This window comes from Pipra filicauda, unplaced genomic scaffold, assembly GCF_003945595.2.
Source record: "Pipra filicauda isolate LSUMZ 115617 unplaced genomic scaffold, ASM394559v2 scaffold211_size2331000_pilon, whole genome shotgun sequence".
In the NCBI taxonomy this organism is placed as follows: Eukaryota; Metazoa; Chordata; class Aves; order Passeriformes; family Pipridae; genus Pipra; species Pipra filicauda.
The window spans coordinates 128,398-147,922 of NW_024104323.1; the positions used below are offsets into that span (position 1 = coordinate 128,398).

A 19,525-nucleotide genomic window follows, 5' to 3' on the forward strand; every position below is an offset into this window, starting at 1 on the left:
AGTCTCAGCTAAAGTGATCCTGGGGCAGCTACCAAGGAAAGAAAAGTCATTCCACGCACTGCACTGGACAGCCTGTGTAACTGGCACAAACAGGAGTCTGCAAGTCAGGTGTCTATTTGGCAGAGAAACATCATTCTTGTTTTATGTTCTGCTGAGCGCTGCCTGCTGCAAGTGTGATGGGGGAACACATAATAGGATCCCTTTAAGGAGCTTTCACTACACACCCACTCGCCAGTAAAAGCTCCTTTACTCCAGCTTAAACACACACATAAGCCACGGTCTCAGTGCATGTTTATTCACAGATAAGTCAATTATTGGTGTTCCCTGCCACAACCACTGTGATTTAGGGCTTTTGAGCCTACTCACCCTATACAGGTCAACAGAAGAGGTCTGCTGGACCTGTAAGGGGTCTGCAATCACTGGAATCCTTCCCCATACATCACGCTGCAAGCTCACACACAGAGACTGACCCTCTGCTATCGACCTACAACATACAAAAGACACTCACCCATCCCCGTCCAGGTGGATCAAGGTGTCACTCCACAGTGGCAGCACCAAGCCCATCGTACAAGTGCTACTGCAGTAAGAAAGAGCAGGTCAGTCTATTTACTGTGGCACCATGCTGTTATTCTAATTTCATGGCAATAGTTGTGTATTTTTGTACTCATTAGGAATGAAAAGGAAAAATCTCACTGTTGCTTCAGGGAAAAACAATGCCAGTGTTGTTCTACAGGGGTCTGACAAGGATCACTGATCAGATTCAGGGTACAGCAGTATCCTTTAGACAAGCTTAAAGGGTTAACACACACCCAGAGGAAGAGCAAACAGGATCCAGGAGCATTGAGCTCTGTGCAGAAGGTCAGAGGGGGCTTGCAGTCTTTGGTCAGCTTGAGGCTTTCTTTACAGATTAGTCCCTCTCAGGCTCAAGTGGTTTGGTTCTAGCTCTGATTTTGCAATCCCCAGCTTTGCTTTCCTGTTTGTTCCCCAGCCACAGCTGCTGGCAACTGGGAGCAGTGCAGTGCAATCACAGGGTGACTGGCAGCACGGCAGGTTAGCAATCACTGCCTATCACTGCCTATCACCTGTGGTGACTCCTGACCCTTCTTCACCCTCCCACATCTCGAGAATGAGTCCAACAGCCAGCCCAGACAGACACTTCTTGGCAATCCCACTCCTCTCTCAGCTGCTTTGCCCTCTTTGCCCTCACAGTCACCTGCTTTCTGTAGGGCTGAGCAAAAAGCCAAGTTAAAAGTAGAAATCAAGTGACGGAAAAAAGGCAGGGGAACCCAACACAACCTGCACCAGGTTACAGAATCACAGAATACACCAAGTTGGAAGGGACCCAGAAGGATGATCGAGTCCAACTCTTAACCCTGCACAAGACTATCCCCAAGAGTCACACCATGGGCCTGAGAGTATCATCCAAATGCTTCTTGAGCTCTGGCAGCCTTGGTGCTGTGACCACTGCCCTGGGGAGCCTGGTCAGTGCCCAACCACCCTCCGGGGGAAGAAACTTTTACTAATATCCAACTTAAACCTCCCCTGACACAACTTCAGACCATTCCCTTGGGTCCTGTCACTGTTCCCCGCAGAGAAGAGATCAGTGCCTGCCGCTCCTCTGAATCTCATAAAGCTGCAAAAATCGCTCCATAATCAAAGCAGCATCTTGAAGGAGAACTGAATTCAACCGCCTCCTGCTCCTATGCTTTGCACTAGGTGCTCTCAAATTTCCACCAGCTCCAACGCCCCCGCCAGTCTCCAGCTCATGAGAAGTGGGGGAAGAGGGTGAGACCAGGCTTTGGAGGGTCAGCAGACACGGAGCCCTGGCCATGCACACGCCTCGGAGCGCCTGGTGCCCCGCACAAGGAGACACTGCGGCACGCAGCTATTTCTGTTGACAACATGGGATGAGCTCATGGAAAGATGTGTTTTTAAAAGGCTTCCCAAGGTGGCCGGGGTATTTTTAGTGATACTGTGCAGCGAGCGCTTATCAGAGACCATAGCAACAAGTCTACACTGGGTTATAAATACCGAGTGGGCTCGGGGAGGGCGTATCAGAGTGACCATCCAGAACCTCAGTAACTCCAGCAGAAAGCTGAAACGACCCCGGTATGTTATTAGAGGCTGAATACCAGCGAGCTCTCAGTTATCAAAGGTGGCTGTGCTGCTACATCACAGCCAACAGTGAGCTGCTCCAAGCTCACAGCAACCTGTGCAAGGACAAGTTATTCTTACCCACAGCAAGAGCATCCCTGAGCCACAGCTGTGCACACCCGTGCAGGGAGACAGGAGCCAGGGGCAGCATCAAGCTGGCCCCCTGTTTTAGCAGCAATCACCCAAGCCAAGCGTCCAAACTAAGCCACACCTGAGACAAAGCATGGTGGCTGCTGTGACCAGCACGCTGTTTAGGAGGCAATTTCTTAGCCAAATAGTTCAAAAATGTTTTCTAGTGACCCCGCTAACTACTAAAGTAATTTATTCCAACTACTGTCAAGACTCATTCCTGGAACAGCTGTGCTAGAAGTAAGCATGAGTACGAAAGCTTCCAAAATAGGTTAAATATCCAGGTGATTTTCTCCCCATGTAGGCCAAGATTTACTTAGAGCTCATGTGCTTCCAAGCCCTCTTCGAAGTGCCCAATGTCCCCTTCTAAATGTGAAGCTTCTGCCCCTGAAGCTGCAGGGGTGCTGCCTCCTGGCTCACAGGCCCTCCAGCAGCAAAAGCTGCTTCCCAGCCACATTCTGCAGCCTTGTGGAAAGGTCAGCAGGAATTTAAATGAATGAAGCAGAAGCACTAAACCCTGGTGACACACTGCTGTCTGGGGAGAGCACACACTGTGCGAGATCTGCCATCTCCAACCCTGACATTCCCATCAGGCCTTTTTTGCCCTGACCTTGGCAAGGGGCTGCCTCACACTCATTGTCTTATTACCTGCTCTCCTGAACCCTGACAGCTTCTCTAACTGCAGCTTTTTCTTTCTTTGCATGCAAATTGTCCCTGTCCCTGGTGTGCAGATGCAGGACTTAAAAGACCTAAGAGGCATTTAAGGGCACTGAACACCCTCACACAAGCCTGAGGCTCAGAGGAATCAACAAAATGCTGACCTGCACTGTTGCCTTCCCATTTGCCATCTCCTTTCAAAAAATAAAAAGGGAATTCTGGATCTCAAAAAAGGTATTAGACTGGAAAATCTGAAGCAGTCTATCCCCAGAAAACACGGACACCAGACAGTGATTTCTGCACTTAACTCGATGTGTGGGTGAACACAAGGACTTCCCCCCCTTGGATCCTCCGAGTACCTGTCATTGGAAGAGAAATCCATCCCTAGGACAATGCTCTCTTCGGTGTCTTGTCTGCCATTGGTGGACACCACCACCATGTATCTAGTGCGGTTCTGGTAGGTACTTTCCAGTCTTACAGCCTGAAGAAAAGAAGGGGAGAGATCAGCAGTGCACTCAGCAAAACACACATTATTACCTTCACAAGCCACTTTTTCATGCTCAGTGACAGGTGCAGAAGCAGTGATGCAGTTTGGACTAGTACGGATGTCCCACGCTCCTCAGCTGGGTAAGAAGGGCCTCACTCTTCCACAGTGCCTTCCTCAACAGCTGGGATGTTCCTGGTGCCCTCTGCACACCTGGCTCCAGGCCTGCTCTGTCCCACTAGGGTTGGTTCTGAACAACCTACAGCCCTCTGACTGGTCCCAGCCCTGTGAGCTTCGTGGACCATCACACGTTTGAGCAAGACAGAAGGGTGTTGAACATGCTCTTCACCTCTCCGAGGACTTTGCCCAAAGAACTAGAACTTTCCTTTGAACTACTGTGTGCTACAACAGCTCCAACAAGACCCTTCCACCACCGCCAGACAACCAAGATCTAATTCATAGGACCTAATTCATATGTGGTTTCCTGCTGGTCCTTTGAATTCTCCTGGCAACTTCCCCAGTGCAGATGCAACTTTGCTGCCCTACACACGGCAGGAAAAGATGACTAAGTTGTATCCACCACTGGATTCAGATTGCCTAGAAAAGGTGAAAGTCATTGTGGCTCATTGCTCCTGCCACAACCACATTTATCCCAGTGCCAAAAGAGAGCTCTAGCAGGACTGCAGTTCAGCCCAAACTCCCCCAGATCAAATACTACTGACAGCATTCAGAGAGCAGCTGTGGAACTTCAGCTGTGAATGTCAGACCAACACTGAAGCTCCTGAAGTAAGAACTGAAGTGACTCCAGTAAATCTTACAGACAGGCTGCTGGTTAGCGAGGAGCCTGGGAAAGGGAGCCCTGCACTGCCTATAAACATCTGCAGCAGGCAGCTTTTACTTGCAACACTTTCTGGACTCTGGACTAAAATAATTTACAGTTATTTTAGTCACAGGATCCCAAGTAGAGAAATTAGGACACGCCTAGAAAGGAAGTGTCTTAATTCTGTATACTGAGCCTTAACTTTGGACAGCCCCATCCAACCCCAAGACCCTGCCTGGCCTCAGTGTTTACCACACTGTTAAACTGCTCCTTGAACTTTGAGCGGGGCCTGCAGAGAGCAAACACAGGCGAGAAGGAGCCGTCCCAGTCCAGCCTTGCCCCGTGCTCAGCAGGGAAAGCTTCCCAGTGGAATTGTAGGGAGCAGCAGCTCTAGTGATGGGACAGAACAGCAAGTGCAGGCAGGAGACGGTGTTGATGGAGTCTTCTAGGCTTGTCCAAGGGACCAAAGACCAACAGAAACTACCCAAATGCTGATGCCAGCAGACAGCCGTGCTCTGTACAGAGACTGTGCCCCACCCCATCTCCTTAGGATAAGTCATGCTAAAACCAGCCTTATTTTCCTTCTTGCTTCTTGAGTCACTGGGATTCCTTTGGAAACACGGAAGATCAAAGCGGTCAGTCCTTCAAGGTGTGAATTCTGCCAAAGACAGCTGTTTCTACCACTAACCACTTGTGGGAAAACAGAAAGGTGCTCTTCCACCTAGAAGAGCAAGTAATCATCAAGGGCTTGGTGGTTAAACTTATTATCTACATTAGGAACCAAACCTCAACAAGAAGCACAGACTTGCCTAAAATGGGAGCAGACGGATGCAGCTGCTCCATGTCCGGGGCATCCACACACAAGTTCTGTTCTGCTTCTCTTGAGGACAGTCCATAAGCAAGAGGATTAACATAATCTAACTTACTTTGCTAAACCAATTTGGCTGGCAGTAATGGGAAGTCTTAATGCAAGACCCTTTAGAACAAGGCGAGACAAACAGTGAGCAAAGGTCACGTAGCTACACGTCGGTGGGGTGGGATTTTCAGAGGCCACTTAAGAGGAACAGGGCATGGCTTAGTGTGGCTCTCTGGGCTCAACACTTACACCCTTAGCACAAAGAACCACGAATGGGGTAGATAATGTGTTTTGCTACATTTACTGGAATAATAAACCCGCAAATTTGACACTGTAAATCAGCCAACCTCAAAGGTTACTACTAGAGCTCCAACATGCCCAACAAATCACAAATGAGTCTCCAACCTTGCCATTAAGTGCTAGTTCATACGCTCACCTGACAGCAGGAGCACACCAAGTGCTCTGATGCCTTTTAAATGAAGGTATTTGAAAACCCAGTCACTTTAGAGAGGATGGCCTGGCTTCAGGGACTGTGATGAGATGGGAAGTTCTTTCTCAACAGCTCACCTATATAGAGCTAGCTTTCTCAATTTGGGAAGGTTATCTGTGGTCTGTTCATGAACAAATCATCACCTGTAGTGCTCTCAGGGCCAGACATTTTTTTACTTTCAGGCTCACCTAAACACAAGCCAACTTTATCTTCTGCTGCATTCTTGTTTCATCAGAAGTATGATTTGATATTTCACCAGCCCTTATGAACAGCACATTCCAAGAAGTTCATACTGACCTTTCATCTTTTTCATTCTCTCTGATAGTGTTTCATCCAGGAAGACATTTCTCATTGAGATACTTGATTTAAAGACAAAAAAGTATGTCCAACTTTCAAGTCCCCAGCTCTGCTAAGCTACAGAAACATGTTCAATCACTTTGTACTCTTAACTCCTTTTCCTCCTTTCTACTGATTTTACACTGGTACCGTTGCTCTAATCCTGCTCTCATGGAGGGCTAAAAACCTCTGCCAACAGCTCCAACAGAGACAAGGGTTGTTCCAAATTTTAAGTGTAGGTTTTTAGAGGATTAGATTCCTCTGCTGCCCACTGAATGACAGCAGCCAACGAAATGAAGAGAATGCATTTCTCTCAGTACTGTTTGTATTTCAAATCTCATTTGTATCTACTGTCTTGTGAGAGACTTCACTGCAGCTCTGCACACCCTTCGTTCGTCAAGAATCAATTAAATTCAAGTAGACTATCGAACTTAACCTCACGCTACATTTCAGCATTCCAAATGTAGCTCAGAACAAAAGGGTTTATGTCTCAGCCCACAAAGTCCTTATTCAGCTGTTAAGGCTAATTTGTCCCAAATCACACAATGTAGCCAGTGATATTGCTGAACAATGCCTTGTTCAATGGCTTCCAACACCCCAGCTCAGATTCTGAAAAGCATTAAAAACCCCCATTCCCATCACTTTCAGCGAAATTTTAGTGACAGCAAGGTGTGCCTGAAAAGGTTTAGGAGCAGGTCCTTTAGTTTGCTTATGGCAAATTATTTTCGGTGGTCATTTTGGAAGTTTAAGCATTCCATATCAATCTTGGCTGTTTCCTAGCTATACTCATACAACCAGTCCATCCTCAGCACGGCTCAGGAGGATTCAGCAAACCAGAGGTGCCAGATAACACTTGTGGTGCTGGCAGTCCTTCTTTGGGCAGACGTTGCTAAGATGCACCAAGACAACACAGGGAAGAAACTTCAGGCTACTGAGTGATGAGAGGTGCAGATACACTTGCAGTCATGCCTGGCCTTGTAGAGCACTTCAACATGTCCCAGACAAATTCCTCACTGCTCACATTTGGCTTCTGGAGCTCTTCAGGACTGCATGACAATGCTATGAACAGCAATACCTGATTGCATAGTTGTAGGAGGCAACAGCCCAAAAAAGCAGAAGGCCAAGGTTCAGTGTAGGTGTATGGCTACATGGGGGTCCTACCTGCTCCTTCCTGATAAGCCATGGCTTTTTAGGATGCCACAAGTGAGGAGAGAAGAGTGAGGTACACAACTGAACTACTGTAGGAAGGCAGGTGCTCACACTGGTCAGACATAAGTCATCTACTTTTAACAGGGTACCAAGATAATTTAAACAGGGTACCAAGATAATTTACCCATCTTCTCTGGCAATTGTTACAGGACTTTAAGAGCACAGGTACTCAGTGCTCGGTTCAAAGACAATCTTCCAGCCATACAATTTGTCTCACTGAACAACCAAATAAGCAGGCCTTTCATAATTAGCTGCTTTTCTACCTTTGTGGTTGCAAAGACTGCCCAGACCTGCTGACGATACCACTCAGACACACACACAGCACTGCTTTCATGAGTTCCACAGGTGTATTTGTCAAGTGGCACTTAACCTTTACATTGGTTCCCAGCAGATAAGCACAAAGCCGACCTACCAGTCTGATGTTGTCTTCTGGGCGGAGCAGGATGAACATGGCCTGCAGGTGCTGCTGGAGATCCCCTGCGGGCAAGAGGGAAAGGTGAGTGCACAAAAATAGTTTTAAATCACATGCAAGTTCCTGGCTGTCCAGCCAGAGCAAATGTCCACTGAGAAACCCGACACGTCACCGTGAGTGTCGTCACTCCCACCTCCTCAGAGATGAGTTGTCATCTCTGAGTCAGCTGCTCTTTGCTCCGTGTGCTCACCTGTTCCTCAGTTACTATGCTCTCTCCTGCTAAATCCTGTTATCTTTTTTAACAGAAATTAACAGTGTTTCGGTGTTCTTAGTTCTTTTAATAGACAAGGCAAACTAGGTAGAAATGGACCCCACCCCGTGGCTCAATATCTCATTCTACCATATGCTTCAAACCAGAAATCTGCCACTTCTTTTATACCAACTTCTTTTTATACCAACTTCTTTTATACTCAACTTTTATTACCCAGTGCAGAACTACTACCCAGACAAAAGTATCCTCCATGAAGTGAGATTTAGTCTCACCTTAGACCAGCACGTGCCCACGTATGGTTGTGTACCAACCCCTCCCAAAAGCAGCTAAGAATTGCCACCTGAAAAATCAAACACCTGTAATTTTTCTTCTTAGAAAACACTTGCAACACTTTCACTGGTGAGGCTGAGGAAAAATAAAATAAAATTAAACTTACTGCATGACTATGATTTTGAGTCTTTTTAAAGAGTCAAGTGTCCCAGGTTCCTAAAGCATCAAGTACTTGAAAGACAACTGAGATGCCTTTCTGCCAGCACTGCTGCACTGACTTCTCAGCACTACTCCCTGGCCTGCAGAGAGCCAACATCACCCCGAGTGTCAGTCAGCAGCAGCATCTCCTGTTTCTGCCATCGTTGTATGGAAAATTAATCTGCATTCCCAGAAAGGAGAGTGCAAGGCTGCCAGGTGGGTGGCACCCACCTGGCAGAAGAGGAGCCTTTACTCTCCCACCCTCTCCCACTCCCCCACGGCCAGGAAGCTGAGTTTAGGTAACACTGCAGGGAAGACCATGAAGCAGGAGCAAATATTCAGCAGGAGTGGTTACAAGAGCATTTTCTAGGAAGGCTGGCTAATCTCCCTGAACTCCTTTCCTAATTCATCAGTGGTTCTACAATCCATGCTATTTCACAGACTCTCAGAAACCAGGAAATCTTGGACATGGAGCAGCATCCAGAAATGCCCCAAAAGGGGAGGGAAAGAAAGGAAAAGCTGCCCAGCAAGAGCACAGTACCCAGTTTCCTAATGACTTTTACAGTTGGTGGAAGAGCAGCCCCTCTCTAGATGGGACAGAGGCAAGCTAGTGTGGAGTGGGCTACACAGGACACAGCATTCCCTGCTCTCTTCCTTCCTCCTTGAAACACATTTTAGCACATGGAGAATGACTCAGTGCTCTGGGATTGCATTTTCAACTGGGGGTGGGAAAAACTGAGGCACTCTGCACCGCTGGGGAAGTCAAATACAAAGTACCAGCGGCTGAAGCCGCTTCCTGCCCAAGGACATTGTTCCCAATGCAGGAGTGGCTGGCACGTGCCTCCATAAATAACAACTATTTATGGAGACAGGTAACTCAGGAAAGGCCAACTCATCCATCAGGTGCTTGTCCTCCCAGGGGTGCAGCGACAGGACTTCCCCACATCATCACCAGTGCAAAATCCTGGCAAACACCGCCCAGTTCCAGCAAGTTTCAGCTGCTCCCACAGTGGGAATTGCTGAGAACAGTCAACTCAACAGGTGAAAGTCCCTCTGCACCTCCTGTCCACTGCCTGGAAGAGCCCTGTAAGTGCCTGTCTCATGAAGCATCCACGTCTTAGGCAGTTTGAAATGAAAGATGCTTCACCTCAGCTTTTCTCTCCCCAAAATGTAACGGTTCCCACCTATTGCTGCCAGTAATTCAGGAACCAGCTTAAGAGCCAAAGTTTCCAGAGTTTAAAAAAACATCACCAGGAATACTGGATTATCTCCATACTTAAAAACGAGACAAAGTTTCTACGACAACCCTTTCTGCAAGGCTCAGTCAAGGAGCTCCATTATCCCTCATCCTCAGAAAGTTTACCACACTCCTCCCTGTTCCCCTGCCAGCCTTGGGAGCTCCAGAGCTGGAAAGTAAAGGATTGCTTCCTTGGCCAGCTTTAATCGACTTGCAGCGTTTTCAGCCCCAAACACACAAGGCATTTTGTAAGCTTCCTGGATTAAGAAAAACCAAAGGAAAGGTTTTAACATGCCAGAATCAGCACAAAGATACCACATCCTGTCCTGTGAAGAGCTGTCAGCTTTGCTGGCATTCATGGCAGGGCTGCTGCTTCCTATCACATTGTCCTGCACTGAGCAGATGCTTTTGTTTCCCTGAGCTGGCAGGATAGGTGCAAAGCATCAGAGTGGGATCTGAAAAGTGATTCACAGCGTTCCAGAGATGGCAGAAGCCTCAGGGAAGTTACACTGTTTTCTGGCCTGTGTAGTTTGTTGTGGAAAAGCAAGCCCACCATCCCACAGATCAGTTTTCCAGGTGGCACAGGACCGCCCAGCAAGAGGAGTGTGGACAGGTGGTGCCATATCTAGTCAATCTGCCAATGATTCCATCGCTGGAGATGCAATTAAAGAAACGGGTGGGAGCATTAATTACTTCCTGTTACCCATTTACTCTTCCCGCTGGATTCCAGTGCCTCTGATGAATTAAAAAAGCAGGTCAGGAAGGTTAGTGAAGCTTCCTAGGAAATGCTCTTGGAGTCACTTGAAATACTATTGCATCCATAGGCAGCAATTCCATACTGGAAAGTTATGTCCGCTCTCTACCCTCTTCTAATTTTGTGTGCCAGAGATAAGTCACGACATACAAGGGAATGGAAGCTGAGCATGGAATATCAGTGTCCCAGAGAGGAGGCAGCTGCACACACTGTGCCAGCTCAGTGCCAGCGGCCAGTTCACCACTCACAGCCACGCTCTCTACATCACTGATTTAATTTTGGTGGCACAGATGTTTTGCTCAAGAAGGCGACACATTGATCCCTCGGTCTGCTGATTATTAGAAAAATCCACAGAAAAGAAAGCTGGTGCACACGCAGACAAGGGACCCTCTGCAGTGAAACCTCTAAGCACCATACAGCATTCCCATCACTTGACAAGCAGGGAAAGTGAGGAAAGGACAGTACTGATGCCTCGTTAAATCTCAGGACAGGAATAAAATACACCTTCCAAGAACAAAAACCCCAGCCCTTAGGCAAGCCAGCCTCTCCAGTACCAAACATCTTGCTGTAAGCAATTACAACACACCGGATTTGCTTCCTTGGCAATCTGGCTTCCAAGAGCTCTGGGCTGATTAGACAAGCAACTATTTTTCCACCAAGGTCTCCAGACCTCATGCAAGTCAGCCGGAGCAAGTGGATGAGGGAAGGAGAGAGACTCAACAGCTGTTTGTGCTGCCTTGCAGAGGTTCACAAGGAAAACTATCCAGTGGGTCTTCTCTGGAGGTAAAGCCAAGGCAGCAGCTGTCGGGGGGAGACCTGGGCTTCAGCAATGGTCTTTGGAGAGACCAAAAACCAAGACAGGCCAAGAGAAACTTTTAAAAGACTGCTGACTACTTTCACACTAAAGACAATTTCACTTCATTCTCGACCAGAAAGGCCAGCTTTAAATTAAGCTTCAGAACATTTTCTTTCGACAACTGGTAATTAATGCATCTCACCAAAGTAGTTTGAATCCAAGTATGTGATTAACTGCCTTCTGACTTAAACCTTTTCTATAAATATACTTGTAAACAGATTTTTAGGTGGCCAGACATCAGGTACAGAACTCTGCCAGATGTAGACCTGGATGACAAGTCTGCTGGTCTCAAAGTACAAAGTGATCTACACCTGGAATCAAATCAAATCACGTTTTGCTGGTCACTTCCTGGCAAAGCACATTGACTCCTCCTCTCTGTTTCTATTTCTGTCCCACATGCAAAAGTCTGAAGGTTTCCACGTTTTTTTTCTCCTGTCAATTGCTCAGTGCAAGGGAAAATCCCCACACTATCTGATCCCTGTAAAACACCATAGCCAATGAAAAACAACCTACCCTGAAATGTTTGAGTTCCATTATTCAGGTCAACTTTTCAAAGAGAGTCAAAGCAAAAACACAAATCAAACTTGGAGCAGATAAAGGAGGCGGAATTATAACCGACTCTGTATTACTCACTCTGCTCACACCTCTGAGAAGTCACAGTGACTTTGCTCAGAGGTTTCCTCACCCCCACACAGAGGTAAATATCCTCCCTTCCCTCCATCATAACCGGTTACTTTCAGATTAGAAACAACAATTACTCATCCCATATCACAACCTCAGGTTTCCCAGTGCAATGCCTGAAGGTTTTCATGGCAATCCTCCCATCCCCCCTCTCATACAAAAATTACAGGATGGTATTTTGGTTATTCTGAAGTCTCCATGATGTCATGACTACTGCCTCGATGTCCCTCATTTTCACAGGATAAACAAGAGTTCTGAAACCTTTCCATCTAATCAGCATCAATCAGCACAGCCTTGAGACTGGCAGGTCAGGCTTTAACAAACACCAGGAGCAGACAGAAATGTGTGTCATGAGGTGAAAATGAACTCGAGAAAAGTGGACTTGGAAATTAGAGGGAACAGACAAGCCCCAGTCACCGATACACCACTTTACCTGCATGTTTGTTGCGCCTGTGACTGATCCTGGGAGTGGATGACCCATTTCCACGTGGCAGGAAAAGAGCTGCACCTTTCACAGTGAGGAAGCTTTCGCTGATACTGCAAGGGGAGAGACAAACAGAGAGTGAGGAAAACCGTCTTGTATTTAAAAGGAAAAAAAGCAATGAACAAGAGAAGTTCAAGGCACTGAATGCACGCTCTGTTCTTTTGCAAGGAAGTGATTTAGACCAAATTATTCTGTTGGTAAAGAACTTTCCCCCTCATGTTAAGTGCTGCAAACACTCAAAGCATAACTGAGAACAACACAAAAAGAGAAACACTGAAAAGCAGAACACATGCCTGGTGCCACTCTGCCTGCAGAGGTGGAACCTATGGCTACGTTCTGGATTTGGAAGTCAAGATGAGACATCCACATTTCTGAACGGTGACGAGCAGAGCGAGCCCACGCACCTCGGTAATTACGGACTCCGTTAACCCCGAGCTCTGTGGTTCAGACACAGCTGATGCCCTGCAGAAACAAATGTCTCCCTTCTGCAGTTAGCCAAAAGAAAATTAGTGTACACAACAGACTAAGAAATCACGAAACTACTGTCTATGAGTTGCACGATAATTAACTCTCAATGACTTATAAATTAAAAACAAAACTGTAATGCTGTTGAAATCAGACACCACTTACTGCCCTGATTTTGCCCTTTCTGAAGTCACATGAGGAGAGAAGTTTGTAAAAAAGGGGCAGTAAAGAATTCCCAGATTCTGAGGAACAGCTGGTATTTTAAGCACATCTTCCAGTAGCTTTCTTAGAGATGTTGTGGTTCGTGGAAAAAGCAAGACACACTCCAGGTTTTGCAATTCAGCCATCCTGTTGCATACTTGAGGGTTCCTGCTTTTCTCAGAATTGATAAGACAGTCATACAGGCTTTGAAGAAAGCCAGAAGCAATTCTGTAGTCAACAGGATGGTTGATGAATATGGTAAGACAGAACGGGAGAGTCCCTGGCATTGTGCATTCCAGCAGCTCTCGGCCTTGAAAAAGATGTTGGCTTGTCCTTCAGCTGAGCAAAGCTTAGGAACTTAATTCCTTTAGCTCCTTAAACAAATATCAAACATAATTATTTATTCCCTGCTTTTAAGAGACAAGGACTGGGAAATTACTAATAGAGTAAAAAGCCCTGCCACGTATTTTCATTATTTGGGGTTGACTGCTTTAGCAAAGGCCTTGCCAACTACACTTTTATAGGCACAAGAATTACACAAGCTTGTGTTAAAAAGTTGGATTTCCCTCTAAGCTCAGGCACATTTCTGGGCACCTCTCCATTTTGCTGCTGGGGACATGAAAAAATGAAGTTTTCCAAGCTCCAGCAAAGCAGATGCACAGATTCAAAAAGACCTTTCTAAAGCCTGCAGCATATCCCAATGTTTAGACCGTGCTGTCATACCCTCAGCACTCCTCGCTGACAAAGTTTCTCCCAGAAATTTCTTTCTGAAGTTGAACCAGATGTCAAACATGCTCTGGATGTTTCAACAAAACAGAATTTCAAAAAGGAGAAAATCACTCATCCCAAGTTAAAATGGATCAGAGATCTTTACCTATACTAAAATTAAAACCAAAACATAATAAAGTCATTGGCACACCAAGCACAGATGTTTCCTCAGACTCACATTAAAAAATTTGACTCAGCCTTTCTAGCTTTTGGTGACAAATAAATCCTCTGAAAGCTCTCAAGCTGCACAATTTCCTCCAGCCTGAACTGGAGAAACACTGAGTTATCTCGAAGATACTTAAAAAAATAGTAATATTATTATTAATGATAAAAATAAATTCTTCTCCTCCCTTTATAATCTCACCATAGAAGAAAACTGTTAAAAGATGTTAGGCTGCACAGGAGGAGAAAGAACTCAGCACTCACAGCCACTTTTCACACAGTTTATCAGCAAAGCCGACAACTAATATTAGCAATCCTTTAGCCTGTGCCTGAGGTTCCCCCAGAAGGTGGAATTAGAAACTATTTTTAGTGGATACAGCAGCACGTAGCTGGAGGGCTGGGAGGTTAAAAATCTTCTCAATTCCATCACTTTCTCTTATCACCAGCTCTCAGCCACCGGCCTGGAAAGGAACCAGCGGCAGAACTGAAGAGATTCCCATCAGGTGCATCCTTCCAGGAGGCCACCTTCTCTTCTAAAGCCAGGACAGCCTTGTTTTGGGCCATTAACCACAAGCACTAAGTTTGACTTGGTAAGACTAGGGAAAGGGAATGTGATTTCCCATACAAAGGATTGGAAGAGCTGAAGAATGTGGCAAAGCAGATCGTTCTTGTGGAACCGGGAGGTCAAGCAGGGAGGGCAGCACCTCCCCCAGGGCAGGAGCGAGGGCAGGAGATGGCCATCAGCACTGCTGGGACAAGGGCAAATCTACAGACACAAGAGCCCTGGTCCTTCTGCCAAATCCAGCTCTGGGGACACTCACTGTGCAGATGAGGGCACGGCACACCCTCGGCATGGCCCACCCTGAACTCCCAACACCAAACACACATCGATACCCAGCACAGCATCTCAGCAAAAAAAAACAACAATACACACACACAACACCAAGCCCTTGCCCTGAGATTCAAGCAGCACAGAAAATCTTGGGAGGAAAGGCCACAAATTAATAGGAAAGTCCAAGGAGCTCTAATAATAACTACCAGCAAAGCTTAACACTGTTCTTTCAGGAGATGCTTATTTTGGTGCACAACAAGGGGAAAAAAAGCAATCAATCACCGGCCTGACATCCTCTGTGCCACACAGAGATGGCTGCTCAATTTGGGTCCATCCTGTTTGGACAGTCCCTGCCATGACCTTTCCCAAAAACTCCATATTTCAGGGCAAGATCACCTTTGGATACTACCCCTAATACAAAAGGAGAGAGGATTCCTTGGGTGGGATGCTAACAGGCTCTACCCCAGATGCTTCAGAAACACAGAAGGTAGAAAAGATGTGTGTGAAAAGGGCAATTAGGGCTCAAAACAACCCTCACAATGTGGGACTGTGCTCACCATACCAGCAGAGCTGTGCTGCCATCCACTACTGATTTCACCCTGCTGACAGCTCAACGGCTCCCAAGAGTAACCTGGGCTTTGAAGTACTCCACAAAATCTGGTTTGCCAAAGCCTACAGGAGCTTCAATGCTCTTTGAAACTATCTCCTGGGACAGATTGGGTGTTAAAAGACACTCAACGTGGGAGAAGTTGAGCCCAGGACAGCAGAAGACAAAGAGCCAACTTGGCAGAGGTAACAAAGCTGAGCTGTGTTTTATCAGCACACCAGGCTCGTCATCAGCCCTCTGGACTGCACAAGGCTTTCTTCTGGAGCAGACTTACTCGGGACATGCCTATAAAGGAGTGATTAAATCCATAAGCACTCCTCAGCACTACTGCTGGGGGGAAAAACCCCCTTCTGTTCCATGTTCAGCCTGCTCACTTCTACAGTGAAGCAGTAACCCCAAGGCCACCAGTGATGTGCTATTTGTAATTCCCTGCTCACTGGGAAGAGAACCAACACAAAGTGGAAAATTTAAGGAACTCCTACGGAAATCGCTACTTGTACTGATTTTACTCCCAGGCAGAAAAGATTTTGTAGAAACTGTACAAGTCACATCAGATTATTTAAAGCCTTTTGCACAAAAAGCACGGACATTCCCCTCAGAAGACTCCATTTCTAACAAGCATTAACAGCAGGAAACAGAAGTGATTCCCGTGCTGCCTGACTTGCTGCCCAGGGGCTGAGCTCCTCGTGCACGAGGAAAACACTGCACAGTTCATACCAAATTCTCATTATGCTACAAAATGGGATCCACATAGAACTTACAGATGGCAAACAAACAGCAAATACCTTCCCAGCTGCTACCCTGCACAGCTCCGTTCATGAACTGCAAGGACAAACACCAATAAACTGGTCTGAAGACACAAAAGTGTTACTGGTTTAGGGACTATGCCAAAGTGATGCAACAACAGGAATCACTGGAAGCTTTGCCATGACCCTCCTGGATGATGCCTTCCATCAGAGGGGCTGCTCGGCTGGGGAGCTGCCCCACCTGCCAGGAGACAGGTGAATCTGCACCACCCACCAGTTTCGATGAGAAATTCTCAGTCCTCAGTGTAAATTACTCAAAAAGGAACCTTATAGTTTTCTTTTGAATCTGTTGCGTAGAGGAAGAAGAGAAAACCTTTTTAAGAGCACGGCAAGGAAAGCAAGGAGGCACCTGAGCAGCTGCTGGCAATGTTTTATCCTAATAAACACTTAATTAAGTTATTGCGAGCCTGAGGACGACTTTCCAAAAGTCAGCTCTACATACTCATCAGAGCAGCTCCTTTACAGCAGGCTCTGTCCTGTCCAGCCCAGCCCTTAGTCAGGCACTTGCCAAGTAGCACAACCAGAGAGCTGGCACCATTCCCTGTCAGGAGAAGTTCTTCCACCATGTCCCCCTGCACAGCGCACAGGAACTGGTCAGTGCAGTGAGGAGCAAAGCTCCCCGTGCTGTCACCTCCTCAGAGCCATGCCCACGGCACACAGGCACTGCAGGGAGGTCATGAACTCCTGCCCTGTTCCCCTTTGTCCTTAGAAGAAACAGGGACGTTAAAAAGTGATGGTAGGGGAAATGAAGATTTCAAGGTACTTCACATTTGAACAGAAGTCTGTATTATTTACAGAAATATGAACATGATTTCTGTCAGCTGTAGGTATTTATTAAGCAGAACCCTGCAGAAAAGTGCTCTGAAGCAGCATCCTAACACAGCTGAGAGACTACTCTGGGATTTCAATGCCAACCCTAGCTCGAGCTGCAGCTCCCCATGACAAGAGAGTTGTGGAGTTACCACAGACACTTCCAACTCCAGAGTGAAAAGACATTTCCCTAAAGGGCATCTCTTGGAACACAACCACCATCCAGCACAAGCTCTACAAACACAAGACACTGCCTGGCAGAATTGGGCACCACCAGGAAGGGTCTCCAATCCATTTGCAGGACATACCCTTCCCCCCTAGCAGCTGCTCAGACCAAAGGCAAATGAAAGAAAAGCACTGCACTGATGAAAGCAGACAGGCCTGACAGTAAGGAATTACACAAGTTAACCCTGGTGTTGACTAACTGCAATCATCAGCAGCCCAAGTCCTCAAAATGGGAAGTGTCAATGCAGACTAAAGCACTGGGGACATCAGTCAGGACCCCGCGCTACCAAACGCTGCTCACGTGTGCAGGGAAAGGTGGCCCCTGTCTGAAGAACCAGCAGCTAAACAGGACAGGGAAGAGATGCAGTACAGAAGGTGTCTATCAGGAAGTGAAACAAAATCATGTCCCCAGCTCCCTTCTGTCATTTTTGAGCCAGGCTGCTCGCTCAAGAGTCCCCCAACATTCTGCCCTAACGCGAGCAGCCGATGCTGCCTTGCACATCTTCACTGCCAGCTCAGCTCTATCATCCTCCTTTAATCCACGGGCTGCAAAACACAAAAGCAAGAAGAAGACCCGAATTCCAAGGCTGGCAGGAGCGCACAGCAGGCGTCAATACCGAGCTCATTCCCGAGGCTGTGGAGCCAGGAGTGGAAGGAGGGAGAGAGGGCATCCGGGGCCATGAGAGCGAGCTCTGGAGCAGCCAGGATGCTCCCTGCACGGGCTGCAATTCCCCCACAGCTTGCTGTGCCTGCAGTGGAAGAAGTTACAGGAGGGCAGGCCAAGCAGCCTGCTGGCTTTTTCAGCACCTCAAGCCATTTCCCTCCCTCTTCCTGCTCTCCCTCCCAAACTGGCTGTTTCCTTTCCTCCACAGGCAGGCCCGGGGCCTGGCATCACACCTGCTGCAGGAGCGGCTCTCACCGCCAGCCTCCCACTCACTTCCCCTGCCCACAAGAAAAGTCCTGGTTAATAACCCAGCAGTCCCCCAGCCAAGGGTGCAACAGCAGCTGGGTGCACAGCTGGATTATGTGCAGCCTGGCAGCCCAGGGCACTTCTCCAGCAAACCACCAGACAAGAGCACTGCACTCCTCCAGCATCCCTCCTCTGAGAAGTACCTCTTTCACCTTCACTGTGGTTTGTTTTTTAACAAACAACACCCCTACTTCCCTTGTTTACTTTTTAAAGCACTGTTTAATAACTGCCAACAGCATTAATGAATTAAAAAGAGGGAAGCAATGTTTGGCTTCCAGTTTAAGCCTTTGCTCCCAGACAAGTGCTGAAGGACCGTTTCTCTTCACACAGAGGCCAGATCTAGAGCTGTGTAAAGCACAGTACCACATACTAATAAAAAACCCCACCAAAACCCTACCACAACAACAGGGAAATGGAAAAGGCAAAGATAACTCAGGACTGCCCTACAGTGACATTTGTATTAACAGGGTCAGCTGGCAGCACACACAGACATGTCCAGGCTTCTCTGATACCCAAAACAGAAACAAACCCAGTGCTGAGCAAAACAAGGGCCACGACTTACCGAAAAAGGATTCGGCAGAGGTGACACCACTGAAGGCAGGGAGAGAAAGGGGAAGTGGTTCTCCACCAAAGGCCATCTCTTGCCACTCAGCACTTTTGCAACTTAAGAAACAGCCAGAGGAGAAAAACAAAGCAAGCGTGGGAACCTACTCGGGCTCAGAGGCTTGACGCAAACTGCATTTTTAACAACATCTGCATTTGTGCCTTTTTCTTTTTTTTAAGAAGGAACTGTCTGCAGGCACTTCCTCTGCTCCAAGGTGGGGCTCCCTGGAGAGAGAACTCAGCTGCAGTGACACAGGCAGGCATCATCACAGAAAGATCTGCAATGCCAACCGTTACTCATCTGCATGAACTGATGTACTGATCCCTTCTCATCATCACCAAGTCCCCTTTTCTCTTGCTTCGGGCTTCAATATGGGCATATTCTGAAGCCAAACTAAGACAATAGGAAAAACTCAGAGTTTGCTAGAAGACAGCCAAAGGCAAGGATGATGGGTGTGAATCTGAACTCCCAAAGGCCTTTTACTTGCTCCAAGTGAGGAGAGAATTTCTGGTAAATTCAGAGAGAATTTGCCAACTTGCCAAAGGGAATGCTGATGAGCATGGCTGTGTCTGCAAGTGAAGTGTGTCTGCGTCTGCTTCAGACACGTGAAACAACCACAGTCAGAAAGTTTCAGAGACGGAATCTAACCAGCCTCAGGTCATCCCACCGGGCTGGGGGGAGCACTGATACCCACTCAACACTCGAATGTGTTACCAGCCTACAAGTCAAGCCCTCTGCTGGAACAAACCATCATGCACATGCCATCAGGGCTCTTCT

At 47.2% G+C, this 19,525-nt stretch overlaps 1 protein-coding gene across 2 annotated transcripts in view; it reads right to left on the bottom strand.

The window, feature by feature from the left end:
- Positions 1-19,525, bottom strand: part of SSH2 (slingshot protein phosphatase 2) — a 90,852-nt gene that overhangs the window by 17,297 nt on the left and 54,030 nt on the right. For both annotated transcript variants that reach the window (XM_027744366.2, XM_027744370.2), the window contains 4 exons: positions 12,248-12,351; positions 7,548-7,612; positions 3,300-3,421; positions 509-577 (listed from right to left, as the gene is read on the bottom strand). In XM_027744366.2, the coding sequence (XP_027600167.1) occupies positions 509-577; positions 3,300-3,421; positions 7,548-7,612; positions 12,248-12,351 (360 nt within the window). The remainder of the gene's footprint in view (positions 1-508; positions 578-3,299; positions 3,422-7,547; positions 7,613-12,247; positions 12,352-19,525) is intronic.